Below are 21,699 nucleotides of genomic sequence, written 5' to 3' on the forward strand. Positions count from 1 at the left end.
AGGCAGGACTTACCCACCACCTGGAGTGCACTCCCCAGAGCTCACCTGCTACAGCATGGGGGTCTGAATAAAACTCATCCAGGTGGGAAGTAGAGCAGTCTAAAGCAGCTTTCAGCTTCTTTAACCTGGAGGCCCCTGCTGCAATTCGGAAAAGGCCCTAGAGACAATGAGAAGCCATTAGCATCAAGTTCATGTTGTGAGCCTGACACTGGGAAGCCTGAGAAAGGTGTGGAAGTGCCCCCGCCCAGCCCCAAGGCCAACACACCTCATCTGCAAGAGTGGTCACACTGCCTACCCAGTGGCCTTTGCCCCACCTCATTGCTAAGGTGCCCATTAGAAATCCACTTAAAAGCAATATTTTATACTTCCACAAGGGTGATACTATAGATTTTTTAAATTTAGGAGTATTTTTAAATGGACGCAAGAAAAATTGTTATCCTCAACTGCTAGTCTCTTTCACTGCCTTAAATATTACTTAGACGGAAAAACACACGAAGGGCCAATAAGCAAGGCAGGACTATGATGACATGGGTCAGGAGTTATATAAGGCTTGGGTTTTAAGCAAAAGTAACCTAGTCCAGGTTTCTCAACTTCAGCAGTACTGACAGTTGGGCCGGATGATTCTGTGCTGCGGGCCCATCCTGTGCACTGTAGGCTGTTAAGCAGCGTCCCTGGTCTCCACTCTCTGATGACAGTGCCAACTCCCCTCGCCTCACCAAGTTGTGACAATCAAAACTGTCTCTAGACTTTGCCAAATGTCTCCTGAGGGGGAGAGTTGGCCCTGGAGAGTTAGCACTGATCTAGGCTATTAGAAGTTGGGTTCCCGTCCTTTGGGGAATAGGTGGTAACTGGGCCAAACACAGTGAGCGCCCCTGGGGTGTTGCTGATTACAGGGATATTCATTTTGTGAGACTTTATCAAGCTGTTCACTTACGATGCATACACTTTCTGTATGTCCATTTCACTTCAGTAAAGTTTTTGGAAGGAAAACAGACGTGTTTCGATTCTGGCTCGGCCACACGTGAACTCCCTGTGCACTGAATTCCTATCTACACAAGAGGAGCCAAGAGACTGGCCCTGCTGGGTTCAAGAGGTTTCTTGGGAAAATAAAGGATATAAACGTGCCCCTGCCCCTGGCCACACGAATGTAACACGCACTATAAAAACTGAAGCTCGCAGAGGCTCTGGTCCCTCTGAGGGCCCTGACACTCTCACAGCACAGCCAGAGGCTGAATGGAACAATCAGACAGGGCAAAAGCTGCAGGGAGGGGCAGTAAGAGCTGTCCATGGAAAGGGCAGCCCATTCACTGTGTCTGTGATGGTGAGGTGGGTAACGTTGGAGGCTGCTGTGCCACACGCCTCCTCCCCAGCAGGGCGGTGTGGCACCGTAGGTGTGGCCCGGAGGCTGGCCACTCACCTCCTCCTTCATGCCCGTCTCCAATAGCAGCATCACACAGGCCTCGATGGGCAGCGCGATCTCACGGCCACTCCGCTTCAGGTGCTCCTCCAATGCAGTCCCAAAGGCCGGCTTCTCCGCCCACTTATCTAGAGCAGCAAACCGTCAGTAAGACCCGACACCCCGGTCGCACCACCCACGTCCTGCCTCCCCCAAGTTGCCACAGGGGTGGTTTTTAGCAGACTGGCAGCTGGGGCTTCGGGATAGGGGCACATCTGTTCCACTCACATCGGTTGTCTCTCACTTATTAGAGCATAAAAATGCAACAGGCTGGAAGGGGATTTGTGGGGCAGAAGCCTGGAACTGCCTATGTGGCATTCAGTGGCAAGTGCCTGGGAGAGGAGAAAGGCACTCCCACACCCAGCTCCATGTCTACACTGACACACAACAGGTGGGCAGCATTGGCTAGAACGAGGATTCATAGAACACAACGTTTTCACAAAAAAGAAATTTATTCTAGCCATGAGTTAAAAAAAAAAAAAGGCACCAGCTTCATCTAGAAGACAAGAAATCGACTGAAAAAGGAATGACGTCTTAAAATTTTAAACACTAGCCACGCATCATCATACAGGACTGGAGAGGCCAGCGTAAACGCAGGTACAGCAACCCCGTGACGGGCAGTGCTTCCCAACACCGTAGCCAACAGCCCAAACCCACCGGTAGGAAAGAACGCGGCACCTGCAGCCCCACAGCGGTGAGGCCCGAAGCTGTGCCGATAGCACAAAGGCAATTTTTACATTATTTCAGGTCACAGGCTCTGCTTCGGACCACAAACAATTTGAGGCAGCACAGCAGAAACACATACAGTCAAGCAGGAAAACAGACACGAGACTTTAGGAAGGGCTGCAGGAAGTCAGCCTGGAAGAGTGGTTGGGTGTGGCCTGTGGGTGCGGGACCTAGTGCTGTATGAGCGCCATGGAGGGAAATCAGCTGGGAGACCTACCCTGAGGAGCACTTGGTTCTCCCAGTGACAGGGAGGGCGCCCACCCTTCTCCTACCGCCAACAGGCACTTGCCCTCCAGCCACTATGCTGTTCTTATCTTGGACCAAGGCCCGCAGTGCTCTGTCTCCTCTTGCGCTCACCACAGGTAAGCGCAGGTACAGGCTCATTGCATGAGCCACACATAGGGGAGGGAAAAGAGTGAGACCCCACCCACAAACCCATGGACCTAAGCACCTGTGAGAAGCGGGCAGGGGCTGAAGAGCAAGGTGAAGGAGGGGCAGTGGAGAGGACCAGTGAGCAGCCACTCTGAGAAGTGCCGGGAGCCCTGTCTCTGGTGCGCCCCAGCCGGTGGAATTCCTAAGAAAGCAAGCAGCAGGGGCCTGGCCTTCTCAGACACAGCTCTGGGACGGCCCCGTAGAGGCCAGATCTTACTTTGAATACTTTGTCCCTTTTATCTAAAGCCATGATTCTTGACTCAGGCAGAGCTCGGCCACCTGACCCTTCCCTGGGGGGACACATCAGAATCACCCAGGGAAGTGGGCCAATGGCACCTGCCATCACCTCCATTGCTGCCCGCCCTGCGAGGCTGAGAGGCAGCACGCTCCGAGCTCTAGGGCAACTTTCTAGTAAACTCTGTGTACTCCCCACCCTGCTGACATGGAAGCACCACTACCCTAGACAGCTCCTGGGGCAAACTCCACCACAGTTGCTGGCCTCTCAAACAACACACCTACTATGTGCCTGGCCCTGCACAGCACCCATGCTCACAGAGCCTCCCACCCTCACTGAAGAAAATACAGGACATACATGTGAACACACACCAGCACGAACAAGACAAGACATGTTTGCTGTCAGGGCAGAAAGACAGTGTAGATAAGGGTCACAAGTCCAGTGTCTACAGGGGTGAGGTGGGCCCCACCCTGTCAGGGCTCAATCAGGGAGGAAGCACAGGGTCTCCCAAAAGGCCGCAGCTGCCCCTCGGAGCCACACGGATGCTGCAACACGGGAAAGCAAACCTTGGGTCACAAAGCTTCTGAACTTCCAAGGGAAGCCAGAAGTTAGGATTGTTATGGGAAAGAGTCTGGTATTTAAATGATGGAACTAGTTAAAAAAATTTTTTTAATGAAATGTGGCAGTCTGCAACTTCCGGTGTAGACCACGAATGCAAGAGCAATTCAGGAGATGGGGTTCACTGCTGGCTTCAGTGGTCAGAGAAGGCGTCTTGAAGAAGAGCTTGTGGGGTCTCAGAAGACAGACAAGATTAAATAGACAGAGAAGACAGGCTGAGAAAGACCAGGAGCTTGACTCTGGGGATTCACAAGTCATCCCACGGCTCATGCACAAGGCAACAAGGGCACAGAGCAAGAGCAACAGTGGGAGTGGAGAGGAAGGCACCGCGAAGGCAACAGCTAGAGCTGACTGCGGGGACGAGAGGAGGAGGTGCTCCCACGACCTCAAGCGGGACTGCCTGGAGTGACTGGGAGTAGAAACCAGACAGCAAAGTGTCCCCGGGGTAGGAGGGAGGTAAGAAGAGGCAGGTGGCAGGTGGAGACGAGTCATTCGAAGAGCCCAGAGGAAAAGGAGGGACAAAGTCTGTGAACAAAGGCTGGCAGATGTGGCATGAGATGGGGGCTCGCAGGGGCCTGGGGCAGGAGCCAAGTCTTTCTGTCTGTCCTAAGTACACCCTGGATCTTTCTGAAGACAGAGAGGCAGGACCAAGACGAGAGGCAGATACAAGGACGGGTGGAGGTGGAAAGGGCTCGGTTCCAAGGCTAGGGTGAAGGTAGCGATCTCAGAAAGGGGGAAAAGTGGACCCTGCTCACTGCTGCCCCCCAAAGCTGCTTTCCTCATTCCACCTCAACCCCCCTTCCCTACCCGCTCCCTCCTCCCCGTGACTTTCTGATATACTTCTCTAGGGTAAATAGACTTGGGAGAAAAACAGAATGAAAGTAGGGAAAAAAAGGACTTCTAAATAAATCTTCCCTTTTTTGTGCTTGTCAATCGACTCTTCCAAACCAGGCCTGAAGCCCTGCAAAGGCTAAAATGACATTTTCTATTTGGTCCTCTGCAGGGCCCTGCACACAGCAGGTGTCCCATGAACATGCTCTTTGCTGGGCACTTGTCCTACAAGCCTGCCCAAGCGAGGCTGAATACTCACCAGCAGTTCCTTTCCTCTGCACCCTGACTCCAGCCCGTGATGCAGGAACTAGGAAATGGGACCCCCCAGAAGAGCAAGGGCAGCTCATCCTGTGCAGAACGGCCAGGCCAAGCAGTCACACCACACTCGAGACTCCTCAAGATCAGATTCAGCGGCCATCAGGGTACAGGATGCCCAATTCCATAGTCTAAAAACTTTCAGCCACAAAGCCCATCTGCTGGGGCCTCCTAACATTCAATGAAGTGACACTCCTGAGGGTGCCCAAGTGTGTGCATACCCGCAATACACACCCCTGCCCACACTTGCTCACACTGTCTGCCACAGGAACCACACCCAGCACTTGGCTTCATCCTTTCAGCTCAAGACCACTGATTTTGTAGGGAGAACCTATGCTCCAAATGTTGGGTCTATTCCTCAAGCAAAACAGAAAAATAGGTCCAAAGAAGGCACAGCAATTTCTGCCTCAGCAATGCCCGCCGACATCTCTGCTGCTAAGTGCTCTGACAGTAGAGAATTAGAACCAAGATTTTTAATTTTCAAATAAAACTATCAAAGGAAACATCCACTCATAATGGTGGGTAGAATCTGCAATATGCCTGAATGGGGGGAAATACCAGTGCAGATAAGCACAAGAGCCTGTGTCCAGACAAGGAGGTGGCCTGAATGGTGTGGCAATGGTCCTACAACTTGATCACTGATAGGTGCCTGATGACAGAGCACAAGGACTGGCTTCTAAAATTCCGTCTGCAAAGTCCAGACCATGTTCCCTAGAATGCATGCTCACGAAGTCACAGGGCCAGAATCAAGCCCGTGGGACAAATAACTGATGTGGGAAAAGATCACTAGAGGCTAGAATTTTTCCAGCCTATTTTTCCAGAGAAAAACAAACCGGACTCCCCCAAAGGGCCCAGCTTTCTCTTCAACTGGAGATTCCAGAAGCTTAAATGTTCCATTAGTACGTTAATTGGGTGTGGAAGAAATTAGAGAACGCAGGAAGGGAAGATGAAGAGCCGGGCAGTGGGCACCTCCACGGCAGAGGCTGCACCACAGGAAGTGCATGCAGAGGGCATGGTGAAGGGCAGAGGCAGAGGTGGCAGAGGCAGAGGCAGCCAGCACGCAGGTTACGTTACCTTGATGGGCTTGCATTTCGGGAAGGGCCTTTTCTAAGACTGCTAATGCTTTTCTATGGTAATCTGCTTGGGCTTCTAATAACTGAGAACAGACCCACATCCAAAAACAAAAGTAATGTTAGCACTGATGGACACACACACAATGGCTGAGCAAAACTAAAAATAAAATCTTTTGCAAAAAAAGCATCAACAACAATTTTTACAACACTCTAACATTCTGTCAGGGCCAAGTGCTTACCATGACAAAGAATTTGCTGTACTCCCCTTCTTTGGCCATGAAGCTGTACATGTCTGCTGCCAGCTGATCCTGGGTAAGAGACGACAGGTCACTGAGAAAACAGAGCTGAGAGAAACGGCCTCTGGAATTAACCTCTGGGAGCTCCTAGTGCTACGTGGGGTGGAAACAGCGCAGACGGATCATCCATCAGCTGACGTACAACTCGGTGTGGGGACAACAGAAACGAATGAGAAAGCCTGTCACAGGTGGACAGGGAAAGGCCTCCAGGGTACGCTGCTCAAGCACCAGGTTAGGGGGCGAGGAGAGAGCCCCACCTATACATTACTCCCATAAAAAAAGGAGGAAAAAGTGTTACATTTTTATTGCCATCATTACGTAAACACATCTCTAAAGAAAAAAAAGAAAATTAGAGACAGTGGCTACCTGTTGGGGGCAGTGGAAATCAGGGAGGACGACAAGCGCGCAAGAAAAACTTTACTGCATGCTGTTTTATACTTTTGATGTTTAACTAACATAAATGAATTACATAAAAGTTAAAAAGTTTTTAAAAAAGTGATAGATTAGGCAACTGGATATACATATATACGGCCAACTTTCATATATGCACACATTAGAATTTCATATATATATATATTTAATATACTGCCTTCCATTTTCAGCATCAAGGTGCACAAAATTATATGAAGGCCCCTTGTTTATTTTTTTAAAAAAATCTGAAAATGCTAGTTAGGATTAACAGACTTTCTTTTAGAACTGGTAAAGTAACAAAGTAAATTCATGGATCCCCACCCCACCCCCCAAAAAAGAGAAAGAAAAAGACAAAAGCAAGAGAGTATGGAGAGGGAGGGAGGGGAGAAAAAACAGGAAGGAGGGGGGGGAGGGGGGGAGGGGGGAGGGAGGGAGGGGGGAAGGGAGGGAGGGAGGGAGGGAGGGCCTGACATGAACAGAGCCTGGGAAAGGCCTGGTGTGAGTCTGTGCTAATTTCGGTAACCAAGGTGTTTGAGTCTAGCTGTCATATGGGACCAGGGGACAGAAAACGAAGCCTTGGGCTCAGTGAGGTGAGGAACTGTAACTGAGACAGATGCATGCATGTCACCCACAAAAATAACATTTCTGAGGAACAGTACTCTCAAGAAACAGTAGATTAGGAAAATCTCACTAAGCAGACATGAAAATAACAGAGCATATCTGCTTTGGATTGGGCTCTGGGTCTAGGACAGTAAAACATTTCCCTGAGATTTCAAAAATACAGACCTGCTTTCATGAAGGCTGTAAGTTTGAGTTTGACTATATGTGTGGTCCAGGACTCTTCAAACTAAGAATGTTGAGTTAACAATGGCCAATACTGGTAATAATATTCCCCAGGGAGACTCACTCCCAAATCCCCAGGAATCTCACAGATAAAGTCCCTCTTAAAATGAGCTTACAATACAAAATTGCAAAACAGAGGAAACAACCCACCATAGAGCACACTCCCAGCACTCTCCCAAAAAACTCTGGAAAACAAAAATTGCCAAAGACTTAAAATATGCACATATAAGCAAAAAGATTTCAAACCCTAAAAATAAGTACTAAAAAAGAAAAATGTGCTATAAAAAAAAGAGGCAGCCTTCAAGAATTAGAACTTTAGAAATGAAAAATATAGCTAATGAAATTTTAAACTCAATGCAAATTAATTAAATGGCAGATTAGACACAACCAAAGAATCACAGAACTTAGATCTCAGGAAATCACCCAGAAGTCAGCATAAAGAGAGAAAGCGAGCATATTTTCCTAAGCTGTCACCTCTGAAATGACAAGCCACGGTGTGGAAGTTTAGAGGAAAGACATCAGCCATAATGTACCCAGTTCAGACTCCCCAAACCTCTAGCCAAAATCATGTCCAATAAGCAGCCAACAGCCAAGACCTAGGTTAGACCAGACACGGTGAGACTGCCATGTTCTGAACAGGGTAAGCCAGTGTGAGGCATGACTGGAAGTTTAGTTTTAATTCTTACTCACTGTATTATTTTAAATAAGCCATTTTACTACAGTTAATAATCAAGGTTTGCTATCTTGAAAAGCGAATTATAGCTTGACCCAAATAAACTAAAATATGACAGACCTAACGCAATCCAGTAGAATAAAGAGGTCATTTTTGGAAAATGATGAACAGGAGGAAAAGTCTAAGTTGATCATCCTATCATCAAAGACCTGTGTCTTTACCAACTCAAGCAACATTTGGAATAAACCTCTGTTTTCACAGATAAATGCACAGAGAATAAGATCACTTAACCATCTAACCAGGGATTTAATTTATGAGATATAAAGTTCTACTCCCAAATTATAAACCAACTGTCCTAGCAACATTTAAAAATAATCCTTCCCTTTCCTATGGGCGTATGATGACCCCTTTACTATAAATTCAATCTTTAAATATAATCATATTTGTTCCAGAAAATCTGATTTTGCATTATTTTAATGGCTGTAACTTTATATGCTATGATTTTTCTTTTTAAAAAATATATCTTTATTGATTTCAGAGAGAGGAAGGAAGAGGGAGAGAGATAGAAACATAAATGATGGGAGAGGCATTGATCGGCTGCCTCCTGTACGCCCCCAACTGGGGATTGAGCCCACAACCCAGGCATGTGCCCTGACCAGGAATCGAACCGCAACCTCCTGGATCCTAGGTCGATGCTCACCTGCTGAGCCACAATGGCCAGGCTCACCTATTCTTTATTTTAAATAAGCTAGGCATTTTTGTCAAGTTTTAAAAAATATTCTACTTGAAGTAATGTTTTATTCTGATTATAAAGGAATGTAGTCTTAGAAAATAAAGAAAAAAATGAAAACCACCTTTAGTATTATTAGGGTACTTCAGACAGAAATTATGTAAAACGTTAAATAATCTGCAACACCTGACCTCTCATCCCTCATTCGAAACATGAGCTCTCACCCTGCACTGCTCCACCCGGCCCCCGGCCTCGTCCATCTCCTCCTTCAGGGTGTCTATCTTTGATGGGAGCCCCTGAAAGTTGGTTCCTGAAGATTTGTGAGCCTGGTTCCACCTGCAAAACACAAGGGGAGCCAATATTTGAGAACTAGCTGTACAAACTCAATCTTAGGGACCTCAGGGAGATAGACGCTTTCCCTAAAACTGATTCTACCTGGGACAGGTACCCAGAGAGTACCTAGGACACCAGCTTCAATCCAAGTTTACCCTCTAAGGATGGAAAAAGGCAAAGGAGATATGAGCTTCCCACCATGACAGGATCTCGTCGTGCTAGGAGTAGCTGTCTGCTCCAAGCAGAACTGACCTCATCTTGTCTCACATAAGCCCCACTGCTGGAGATCAGTTCATGAAATCCCTTTCCTAGTGTTGTCATGGGATCCTTGCCATGAAGCACCTCCGCTCTCCTGCTTTGATTGGGAGTGTTCGCTGTCCCACCGGGAGTCAGCTCATTTCTTGAGGACTCCTAGGACTCTTCCTACTACCATCCTGGCAAGTAACAGCCTGAGCTCCAGCCAGGCAGCCAAGTACTTAGCAATGGATAGCTATGGAAGCACTTTAAGAATTAAAGACACTTGTAAGAATGAATATTCTAAAGACAAACCTACAGCAAATCTGAAACATAACATGGAATACTTATATTTCAAAGTGAAAATGACCAATGAAACAAGATTATACTGCAGCAATAATATGGAGGTTCATGGGGCGGGGCAACAACTGATTCATGCATTTAGTGGAGTGGTGACTCTCCCCCCTCCCCAGCGAACAGCAATTAGTGGTGTATATGACAGCCAACGGCAGGTCAGGAGCCAGGACAGGCAGCACTGTCTCCACTTTTATAAGTCTGCAGTAAAAGCACCTGACACAAGGAAACTCAGGAAGTGAGCTGTGGCACCATGTCTGCCAGAGAGAAATAATCACGCCTGCTTCACAGGACTGAGTGAGAGCTAAGAGCTAACAGGCAGGTGCAGCTCAGCCACATGCTGTGTAAAAAAATGTTTTATTGGAGCACAGCCGCGCTCATGTACGGCCTGTCCAGGGCTGCCTCTGTGCTACACCAGTAGAGCTGAGCAGGTGCAACGGGAACCATGTGAGTTGCAAAGATGAAAACATTCACTTCCTGGCCCTTTACTAAAGTCTGTAACCGTGTGATAAAGTAGAAGGAAAGACCTGGCGGTGGTGCCCGCTTCCCTATTCCCGACTCCCAGGCCCAAGGAGACCCCCAGGTAGGTCGCTGATGCAAATATGCTTGAGGGTGGAGCGGAGGCTGTGGCCAGGCCACGAAGCATCAGACGGTCATCAGAGAGCAGCCCTCTGGGTGGTTAGTTTTACAGAGTGCTTCCCTTCTGAGCACAGCATCTGACTGAGGTGATCATAGCTACACAGGGGTTCTGACAATGGGGGCGCCCCAGGAGCTGCAAAGATCACAGATCTCATTACTCCCACACTCTGCTCTGCCAGAAGAAAAGCTCTCAGAACTGTCTGGACCTTAAGACACTCAGATTTTTTTTTTCTTCCCTGTCTCTCTTCGTTACTGGCACAGTAAGACCAGGCTGGCCTAACACCATTCCTCCGGCCATGTTTGGGAGAATGAGGCCAAAAAGCAGGTGTCAGCAGGTCAGGCAGGTGACCCTGCGACACTTTTGTCTGTCCACACAGCGTCCTATCACCATGCTGGGGATGGGAATGGTGGCAGGGAGGTGACATGCTGCTGCATTACTGGTTTCTCTTCCAGCTTTCCCTTACCTGGCTCTGACTGAGTCCCAGTCTAACACCAACTTGGCAAGCTGCTTCCGCTGTTTTTGGATGTTAGGAATCTCCACCTAGAAAAAAAAAAAACACCTCACACCAATTGGGATGAGCTTCAGGTTTCTGGCTGGACATTTAAAAGTGTGGGATTTATTTACAAACTTCTTTTCTCTTAGGCAAAGGGTTATGAATGATCAATTCACTCCCTGCACTTCCAAAAAGAAGTGAACGTCAAAGGCACTGACTACTGTTAAAGGTTCAGACAGAAGAACCACCTGCTGCCCAGCCTGCACGGAGACACCCACCTCTGCTATGCCACACAGGGGGTCCACAATCTCCTTCTCAACAAAGACCTCGTGCTGAGAGAGTTCTAGAGCCAGCTGATTCTCGGCATCTCCACACGTCTCTAGCATCCTCCTTCAAAAACAAGATGCCCCACAACAAACACATGTTCACTGAATAGGCACCTCGTGACCACAGCGAGCCAGTTCTGCCCTCCCTCCAGATGACAGGAGCACACAGACAACCCTGCCCATCCACTTCCCCTGACCCACACGGCGCCTGGCTTGCATTCTAAAAGCAGCGCCTCTTACCCCAGGAGAGAGTCTTCCAGCTGTGCCGATGCCTCCTGCATGTTCTGAGCAAGAGCTGTCAGAGGGAGCTTTTTCTGGAAGGCAAAAGACAGTGCATTTTTTTATTAGCGGCCACACCCACTCTATTACCTGCTCCAGATCATCATTCACTGGTTTCTTCTCCAGGCAAACCACACCGGTAAGAGACAGCCTGTGTGGGTGTGGCTCTGGTCTCAAAAGTTAGGCTCTGTGTCAGTCTCCCCATGCCTGGAATATAGGGATGAGAGCAGCGTGAGGTCCCAGGCTGTCGCTGACCCGAGGAGATGCTCAGTACCTAAAACTACCTAGCTAAATTTCCAAAGAAACTTTTTAAAGGTTTTTCAACACAAAGCCACCTATTTTCCTATCAGAGATTTGTTTTTCAGTTGGAAATGACTATATAATCATCTGATTAGTGTTCTAACTGCACAGTCAAGGAACCTGAAGGCTGGGAGGTGGGATGGCACAGCCAGGCACCCAGGGGAGGGAAGGCAGAGCCAGACCTCGTGCTGGTGGTCTGAGCCCCGGGTTATTTTTCCACCACTGGCATATCTCAGAATGTAGGTAAAAGAGGAGGGAAAGGAACAAGTTGGTTGGTTACACCACCACAACCCACTCACAGAAACTGCTTTCAATGTTGTAGTGTCCCATGTAACCACCTTCCCCCTAGAAAGGGCTCTCACACTAGACCAGGATCCACCTCAGTAGGGCACTGTGCCCTGACCTCAGGCATGTCCCCTGCCCCCCATCTTTCCTGCTTCCATCTGACACGTTTACACCGTATTTGCTTGTATTGCAGAGAATACCTCTGGGAGGCTATATAAGGAATACTGGTGGTTCTGGAGAGGCAGCAGGGTACTGGGGAAACAGGATTAGTTGAGACCTCACTTTATGTTCTTTTGTATATCCTGAATTTTGACCATGTAAATGTATAGCCTCTTCCAAGCAGTACATTAAAATTTAAAAGTAACAAGTACATTTACACCTCCCCTCTCCCCCATTACTTTCCATGAGTACCAGGCTTCCCCTGCCCCGTGCTGGCTCCATGCTGGATGAGGAAGACCTGGGAGAACGGGCAGCCTGCTGGGATCGCAACAGAGGGCGAGGCACACGCTTGTTTCTAATCCTCAACAAAGGTATTTTCCCACTGCTTTTCGGGCGGCGGGGGGGGAGGGGGGGGGAACATCCATGGGAGAGAGACACATCGATGGGCTACCTCCCGCAGGCGCCCCAAACAGGGCCAGGGGTCGAGCCTGCAACCGAGGTATGTGCCCTTGATCTGGAATCAAACCCCGGGCCCTTCAGTTGCAGGCCGACACTAACCACTGAGCAAACTGCCTAGGGCGCTCACACGTTTTAGTCATGCTGCCTCTCCAAGAGAATTTCATGTAAGTAAACATAATAACCAAGAGAAATATACTTGGTGCAACCCCAGAGGTCTACGGGTCCTTGAGAAGAGTCCCTGTTGGTATCATTCCAGCTGCCAGCTGTCAATAATGGCCTGTGGCTTCTCTGTTCTGACCCCAAAGCCACAACAGTCCTGTTTCCTGATGTCCAAAAATAAGGACATTCTGCTTATTTAGCACGTGAGCTCATTAAAGAAGATGCTGTCCACCAACATCAAACTCCTCCATGGAGAGGGCTGAGGCCTCCCAGGCATGAATGGCTTTTTATCACCAGGACTCACTGAAAAAGCTCTAAAGTCATGATTTATAAAATGCATGCCAACTGCACAAAAAGAAGCAATTCCAGATCTGATGGAACATAAGCTCTGCCATGTCCATGGCTTGGGCTGAGGCCACTTGCCTGCCTCTCTCCTCAATTCTTGCCTGTTCACACGAGTGGGAGTTACTGGTGGGGCTCTTGGGGCTCCTCCTGTATTCCCTAGAGCCCTAGAGACTACGAGACTACTGTAACTTTCTCCATATCATATAACCTCTTCTGGTCACCTCTCTCTTATTTCTATGGTCACTCCTCCTTCCCTCTCGTAGAGTGCAGACTTCCTCAGAGCCTACTCTTGGGCACTTCTGTTTGAGATTGGAAAAGGAAGCCTAAGGCATTAGGTTTTAGAAATGAGGGCCAGGTACCCTTGCCACTGCTCCCTGGAATATGCCCATCACCTGCCACTCATTTCCCTCCTTTACAGCTAGGATACCTCCTCCTCCAGGAAGCCTCACCTGACTACCCCTCTCCTCCTCTGGTACCCATTCTTGGCCCTCCCATAATACCCTGGGCATAATTTGTTTAGCATGTTATTTATAATTACCCATGTGTGTGTATCTCCCTCACCAGGCCATGAGCACCTTCAAGGTGGAGACAACCTGCTGTTCATTTTATACCTCCAGCACTTGTGCACAGTATGTCTTGTTCCTTCTGTGTCTGCTTTGAGACACAGCCCAGCTGTCACATATCTTCATTAGACATAAACAAATGAACATTTATCAAACACCTCACTGTGTAAAGGACAGTGGCACACAGCATGGAGGAAGGAAGCAGAGACAATGGGACTGATGAGGGAAATCAACCAGATTATCAAGGGTTTAGGTCAAGCTGAAGAGCTTAGACCTAACCCAGGCAAGGGAAACAGGATGTCCCAGACAGGCACTGCTGGCACTCGTCACTTCTTGCAGAACTATCCCTCCAGACACTGCAGAAGTTTGGCATCTTGGCCCCTATACTCCAACTGCCAGTAGCGTACCCGTCCCTATGACAAACCAAAACTGTTTTTACTAGACCTTTCTAGATACCCCAGGAGTGCAATGTGTCCCCAGGAGAACTAAATGAGGGTTGTCTCTTCCTTTGCTTTTAAGGCAGGAGGATGACAGGATCAGCCTGTACTCCAGGAAACCAATTGTGGTGATCAGGCTGAACACATTCTGGAAACGAGGGGTCAGGGCAGGAAACAAACTCCAAGGGGCCTACAGCAGTTCAGTGAGAGGGCGGTGGGTCTCCCATTCAGGCGGGGTGGTCAAACTGGGGTGGAGGTGAGGAAGGCAAACACCACTCACAGAGAATCACAGGACTTGCTCATCAAGCTGCTCTCGGACAGTGCAGGCAAACTGAGGGGACATAAGATACCCCGCAGTCTCCAGCCTGCATGCCAGGGGGGTGGAATTCAGTCACCACAGAAGGAAGAACTGGTCATGTAGGGAGGACTTTCTGCCTGGTTGACAATAGTTTAGAAGTCCCTGTATATACAGTGTATACAGCATCAGTTAGAAGCCATGAGACTAGAGCAGGTGGCCCAAAGCATGTGACTGCGAGATGAGGACAGACCTCAGGAAACAACATACAAGGGCAGGCAGAGTAGAAGCCATGGCAAGAGGGGAGGTGCGGTGACGGCAGCACCAGTGCCCTGGGCTGATACTGAAGGGCGGGACCTGTGGCAGCCACTCCTGGGATAGTAGGTGTATGCACACCTCCGCCCCTTGACATACACACTGCAGAGTGCTCGGTGCTGTGGGACAGGAATGACTCAGCTGTCAAGATGCCCTATAAATGTCTGTAGAAATATAAAACAAGGGTGACACGGGCCATCTTTGCACCAGCCCTTCCTTTTGAGACGCCTGGTAATAAACTTAACGATATAGCGAAAAGGCTTCTCACTCCATTAAGACAAGCACTGGAAGCCCTGGCCAGTGTGGTTTCGTTGGTTGGGTATTGTCTGGTGCACCAAGAGGTTGCCGGTTCAATTCCTAGTCAGGGCACATGGTTGGGTTGTGGGCTCAACCCCAGCAGGGGGCATGCAGGAGGCAGCCAACTGATGTTTCTCTCTCTCCTCCTCTCCCTTCCTCTCTCTAAAATCATTAAAATCATATTTAAAAAAAATAAAGACAACCCCTGGAAAAGATGCTTCCTACTCCAGCTGGACACACACAAGCGAGAGAGAGCCTGGGAAGCTGCGGACAGCCAACCCACAACTAGGAGGGGTGCACACTTAGGGGTCAAAGGGACACTGGAGAAGGGGGACAGAGGAAAGACAGACACTGGGCTTTTGGTCACGTCACTGAAATGCTGGACCAAGCCTTACCTCAAGTCCATCTCAACTTGTGGATTTCTCAGTTAATAAGCCAATAAATTTTACTTTCTAAGTGAGTTTCAGACAAGCCTTCAGCTTTTTGGCATCACAGGATCCTAACTGACATGCCCATTCTCTAATCAATGACAAGTGGTTCAAGTCAAGAGCACAGGCGTGGGCAGGGCTTTCAGCTCAGTGATGTCTTAAGCACAAAAGAATGTGAAGGGCAGGCAGGTGTTGTGAGCATGGATGTGATACAAGGTACAAATCTGCAGGTGAATCTGCTGATGCTGCCTGGGGAAATCCAGCCCATCCAAGAACACAGCCACTCACAACCCCGGAAACTCACGTGTCTCCTGTCAGCATCCGTGCCATGCTGGCCCTGGAAGCAAGCCGCTAGGCGCTTGTGAGAGTGGTGGCACATTGACCGCACTGCATCCAGGCGCCGCTCGATCTGGCAAAACAGAGACATGGGAGCCATTTGCAGGGCTCAAGAACAAACTCAGCCTTTTCCTTCTGTGGTGTCTGTACCGGGCAGTAAACGCACCCTGCGGGCAGATTTGTGGCTCTCGGGTGTTCACTGACTCCAGGTTTCTCACTACTGACACCAGGCCGGATAACTGTGGGCTGTGAGCAACTGTCCTGTGCATTACAGGATGTTTGGTATCATCTCTAGCCTCTACTCACTGGATTCCCATAGCTGTGACAACCAAACGTGTCTCCAGATAATGTCAAATAAGCCCTCGGAGGGCAAAATCACCTTTGGCTGAGACCCACTGACCTGCCTTCCTCTGAGGGTTTTAGGTCCCTAAGAGGCTGAATCTAAACCTGCCCTCAGAAACAGCAGTGGCAGCAAAGTCACACACCACATACAGCATAAAGGGACAAGCCACAGGGGCTCAGCAGCTCTCTCCTGCTGTAGCAATGCAGCCTTCCACGCGGGACAGCAGGCAGAAGAGACACCATGGAATGCCCTGCAATTTAACCTCAGGGTCAGTGTTTTCAAAACTATTCCTTATTGGGCTTGGGGTGGGAGTTTGTTTTTGTTTTTCAAATAAACCTCTAAAGCAGAATGGCAACCAGTAGTAAGAAGCACTGACTTAGGTGACCCTCGCATCATGATTAGCTTCCCCAAATATTATTGCTGGGCTATGGCTGTTTATGGCAAAAGGAGCTGTTTACAGGAAAGAAGGAATGCCAAAAATGTGTATTCTGATGATTCATTAAAAATGAGAGCAGGCCCTTAGGGATGCTTTCTATTTTAAAGAAAAATCAACAAATTTAAAGTAGAATACACTTTTACCCCAAGACATTCTACCCAACAAGACGGTTCTGTCCTCCGTCTCTAAGGCCCTCATGGCATAAGCAGCTTGCGTCCAGAGGCAAGCTGGCGGGTAACCAGGGCCCCGGTCTGGAGGCACGTTTACACTTAGCAGCAGATGCCACATCAGCTTCCCTAAAGCTTACAAACATCAGAAAACTAATACACACTCTTCACCTGCCACAAAAGCATAGGGAAAACCCCCAAAACTCCATTTCATTTTGACTCCCATTTCCACTAAAATGTACAGTCTGCAGGGCCAGGGCCTTGGTTGCTTTGCTCACTATTTACCCCAAGTGCCTGGAACGCTGTCTGGCACACGAATGGAAAGCACTCACATAATATCTGTTGAAAGGACATATATGTACTGAGTCCTTGTGCAAGGTATTAGAAAAACAATGGTAAAAAAATGGTGGTTCCTTCCTCCTGGGAATCACACTTACCCTAGGAAACAACAAGCTACATAAAAAGGCAGCCTCTTCAACTGCTCTCAAGGACATCCAAGAAATGATGCAGGACTGCGATTCTTACTGGTATGCTGCAAGAATTTTTAAAGCCTGCAGTACCTATTTAGTCAGGGGCAATGACCTCTTTCCCTTTAGGTTGTCAAATTAAAAAATGACAATAACCAACAATAACAGCCATCTGGTGTAAATGAATCAAAATTATATCTTTTTTTTGTCAGATGGGCAAAAAATGTAATTTTTTGGGATGCCACATAATTATAGTAATTAGTTTATGTGCCATGACATTAAAAAGGCTGAAAAATCTTCCTGGCTGGTGTGGTTCAGTGGTTAGAGCATTGGGCTGCGAACAAAAGGGTTGCGGGTTTGCTCTGTCTGGTCGGGGCACAGGCAGGAGGCAACTAGTTGATGTCTCTCTCACATCAATGTTTCTCTCTCTCCCCCTTCCCTCCCATTCATTCTCTCTGAAAAGCAATGAAAAAAATATCCCCAGGTGAGGATTAACAAAAATAAAAAATAAGATAAATAAAAATTTTTAAAAATTAAAAAATAAAAAGGCTGAACAGCGCTGACATAGGAGGACACAGAGCAAGTTAATGGAAGTTTCACACCAAAAGCAAAATCATCTCTGTAGCCGCAACAGTGGGGAAAAAACTACCAATCACCATTCAGCATAACCTTGTGCCAGGCTCCACCCCTGACTCTCCACATCTAACTTATTAAACCCCAAAAGCCCTGTGAGGCAGACACAGCAATTACCTGCCTTTTAGAAAACGGAGGCACCGGGCAGTTAAGTAAATCCCTGAGGCCACAAAGCTAGGCAGGGGCAAACCTTGAGTTCGAATCCAGGTAGCTCACTTTTAAGCACCACTCTCCTTCTTTACACTTAGAAACAAGAGAAATGAGGAAAACATCTGTAGCAATGGCGGACCTGGCGTGGATATCTGTGTTGTACAGTAAGAAGTTCCTAGAACCTGGCACACACTGCAGGCCCCAGCAGACGTTTGGGCAAAGGGACAAGACCAGATGCCATGCCTGCATCCGGAGGCCTGGGCCTGGGGCTTGGGGCCTGGTCTCTGGGTCCCAGCACCGTGAGGCTGTGCATCACTTACGTGGGCATGGTGGGGAGCACCAACACGAGAGCCAGTGCACTTAAAGCTCAACTGCACCCAACAATGGTTCTGAAAGTCTGAGAATGAGCTGGGAATATACGGCAAATAACAATGAGGAAATACTAAGAATATGATTCTTTAACAAAATCCTTCTAACCCTTGATGAAAACTTCTAGTCCTCAAAAAAAAGAAAAAAACAAGTGTTCTTAAAATAGTCTACTGCCAACGGCTGTCGTAAGGTAGGACGCTGGGCACGATGCGGTGGAAGCAGCATTTTTAAAAATTACGCTCCTTCTTCTGCAGGAAGAGACAGAAAGTCACCTGGGAGCAGGTCTTTGGTCCTCGGGGACTCCCTGGACCAGGCCTGCTGCAGGTTATGGAAATGAGAGGCAAGGAGACAGGTGGAGGAGCGCCTGGTGTGGGTGGGGCTGGATGCGGTAGGGTGAGGTGATGTGTATCAAGGATCTAGGGCCTTCTGGGAGAAACCCAGGCCCCAAGTTAGGGAAACCTATTGAGAGATGGAGGCAAGTGGGCCTGGCTCAGGTCCCGGGCAGGAAATGCCCCTCCCTACAAAGAGGAAAGAAAGTTTGAGCTAATGACTTCAGGCCACCCACCACGGTTCTGATACATCCAGTCACTGTCACTGAGACCCTGAGTCCCTCAGGGCCCAACTCAGCCCAGAGTAGGGAGCCAGACTGTAAGAGGGAGCAAGGAGTCCAAACTCTAGGTTGAAGCCAGTGGGGCCTCTCTCATCAAGGACACCATCGCAGCAGCAAACTCAGTCACTCCACCTGCCCATGACCTATGACCAGGTCACAGCGCAAGGACAGGACCAAGCCAACCAACCCCTGCCCCCACTCCAACACCTGGCGCTGGAGAGCGGGACCAGCCCCCTGTGAACTTCACAACAGACACCAAAGTTTCAGATCCCCTTCAATACCATGTAACTCAGAGGCTATTCTTTCCTGCTCAAACCATGCTAACCAATTTTATTGTTTCGGGTTAAAAAAAACCCATAAGCTTCAGTTCTCACCTATGAACTTTTTTAAACATGCCTTTAAAAAAAACATTTTTAAAAGACTAAATTTAGTTACCTGTAACAGATCTTCACTGAGGACTTCTGTTTTCTCGGCTCTGTAGGAAAAATTAAAAGTTCAGAGTTAGAGATCCAGAAATGAAAGCAACTCAAGATAACTAATAATTATTACCCCAGAATTTAAAATAAAACAGGCAGAAATGAATATAACAAGGGGAGAAATTCTACAAACTTTTACGTCAAGGGGCAACTTAAGCAAAACCAAAACCAAACAAACAATGAAAAAAAACCACCAAAGTTTACAGATAATAGCTCCCAGAGCTCACTCACCTCAGGAGGTTTACCTCAGTAGTTCAGGAAAAGCTGCTTCCTTCCTAGCAACCTCTGTACCCCAGAAGCCCCACGGAAACCCCAGGGGGAGAAGGCTGCCCTGGAGAAGTTTGAACCTCAATTCTAAGACTCCAAGTCTGAGTTTCACAGCCATGCTGAACCCAGTTAGTCACAAAGGCAGGGGCACTATGCAGGGATGCAGGACAGTAACAAACCGTGCACCCTCCCTTGATTTCTCATCTTTACTTTAAAAAGTTATTTTCACAACTCTCCCTCTTTCTTGCTTTAGGACTCCTGTTAACGCCACTGACCTTCCAGAAAACCAATATGGTGGCCAACAACCAGCAGAGGGGCTATGGCATCCAGACCACAACTTTGTAAGAAGACTTCTCTGTAGCTCCAAAGGGCAGCATGTTGCTATATTATACCCAGAATTACTACAGTCTGAGTGTCACATGGACTCCTGACTCAAATAGCAATTTAAACCAAGTCATTTAACAGCCCCACCAAATTCTCTTAGAAATTAACGAGGACATTTCCACGAGAATAGAAAGTCTGGTGCAGACCTCACCATGGGGGAGTGGCGGAGAAAGGGAAGGCCACTGCTGAGCCAGACATCCTGAAGCCTTTTTATAGACACACTACAGAATAGAAGGCCGCATATCTTGCCCATGAACTAATGTGAGAGAAGGGAAAGCCATGTGACCAGAAAGTGAATGGAACCCCCTAAAATGACCTCAAAACTGCTGAGCTCCAACACTGGCTGTGACACCGTGTCTTCTCTGGCCAAGACCTTGAGACCCAAGCAGGGCCCTGTCCACCACCACAGAATCCTGACACCTTTCCTCTGCAGAGTAAGTGTTCACAGAGGAAAGTCACAGCTCCTCTTAACAAACAGCGGCCCCTCGAACAACTTAAGGGTCAGGAGCACCAAATTCCCGCATAGCCACAAACCCAGGTAAGTCTTCACTCTCCAAAACTAACTACGAATAGCCTACTTGACCGGGAGCCTTACCAAAACATAAACAGTCAACACATATTTTGTATGTAAGATGTACTATATACTATATTCTTACAATAAAGAAAATATTAAGAAAATCATAAAGAAAATACATTTACAGTATTTATTGGAAAAATATCCTTAATTAAGTGGACCCATGCAGTTCAAACCCAGGGTCAACTGTATTCCTAAATTCAAAAGAAGAGATTCAGAGCAAATGTGGCCTCTAATTCCAGTGTGCGCTATTAGCAGTGGTACGCTAGGGGCTGGCTCAGGAGAACCACATGTGTGCATCTTTCCCTAGCCCCTTGTTCAGTGACCTCACATTGGTAATTTAAAATAAAAAATAAAATATAATACAAACAAATATTGTTTGCAAACAATATAAATCAGGGCTTTTGGGGAGTGGGAGGGGATTCAGATGTTAAAACATTTATGAGCACAGCACCGCAATAGTCACATACACAAAAAAACAAATGTAAAAGCAAAGCAAGTATTAACTTCAGAAACAGAGTCCATCAGAAAGAGAATCATAGTACACTACTATGCTCACCTTCAAATAACTGATTCACTATGATAATATATCAAATAGTAATATATCCAAAAATTGTAATGTAACTGTATTGGCAGGATAAGGGACCAGAAGCACAGAGGAAGGTTACACAAGAGCCCTAAACCCTCATTTATCATCATAAGAGGTCAATAAGTTATACCTAAGCTTCATAACTCAAAGGGCAGCAGTTTACACATATTTATAAACATGAATCGGTAAACGCCGGAACAAACAGCTAAAATTAGAAAGGAGTTGAGGAATCTCTTTGGTTGAGGAATCTCAATTGGGAGAGTGGGGTGTGTGTGGGAGAACCCACTCTACTTTGTGATAAGCCTTTTATGATTATTTGATTTTCTAAACTACTCAGATACGTAGTTTCAAAATTTTAAGAACAGTACATTAGTTACATTTTCAAGTAACATGCTTGATCTGATTTAAGTGAAGCATAACTAACTCTAACTTTAAAGCATTGGGTCCAACTGCCAATCTAACAGAAGTACAACAGAACACATCTCAGAGTATCCAAAATACAAGGCAACTCAGCATATTAATTTTCCTATTTACAAATTAACAAGTGGACCCTTTGCT

At 47.6% G+C, this 21,699-nt stretch overlaps 1 protein-coding gene across 3 annotated transcripts in view; it reads right to left on the reverse strand.

Annotated features, from left to right (window-relative positions):
• Positions 1-21,699, reverse strand: part of ARHGAP17 (Rho GTPase activating protein 17) — an 81,653-nt gene that overhangs the window by 27,553 nt on the left and 32,401 nt on the right. For all 3 annotated transcript variants that reach the window (XM_087815856.1, XM_087815858.1, XM_087815857.1), the window contains exons 2-11: positions 19,287-19,326; positions 15,645-15,749; positions 11,260-11,333; positions 10,972-11,083; positions 10,664-10,740; positions 8,864-8,975; positions 5,926-5,994; positions 5,688-5,769; positions 1,418-1,545; positions 46-157 (exon numbers count right to left, since the gene is read on the reverse strand). In XM_087815856.1, coding sequence (XP_087671982.1) covers positions 46-157; positions 1,418-1,545; positions 5,688-5,769; positions 5,926-5,994; positions 8,864-8,975; positions 10,664-10,740; positions 10,972-11,083; positions 11,260-11,333; positions 15,645-15,749; positions 19,287-19,326 — 911 coding nt within the window. The remainder of the gene's footprint in view (positions 1-45; positions 158-1,417; positions 1,546-5,687; positions 5,770-5,925; positions 5,995-8,863; positions 8,976-10,663; positions 10,741-10,971; positions 11,084-11,259; positions 11,334-15,644; positions 15,750-19,286; positions 19,327-21,699) is intronic.

The sequence above is a fragment of the Miniopterus natalensis genome, chromosome 3, assembly GCF_054644295.1.
Source record: "Miniopterus natalensis isolate mMinNat1 chromosome 3, mMinNat1.hap1, whole genome shotgun sequence".
NCBI classification, from domain to species: Eukaryota; Metazoa; Chordata; class Mammalia; order Chiroptera; family Miniopteridae; genus Miniopterus; species Miniopterus natalensis.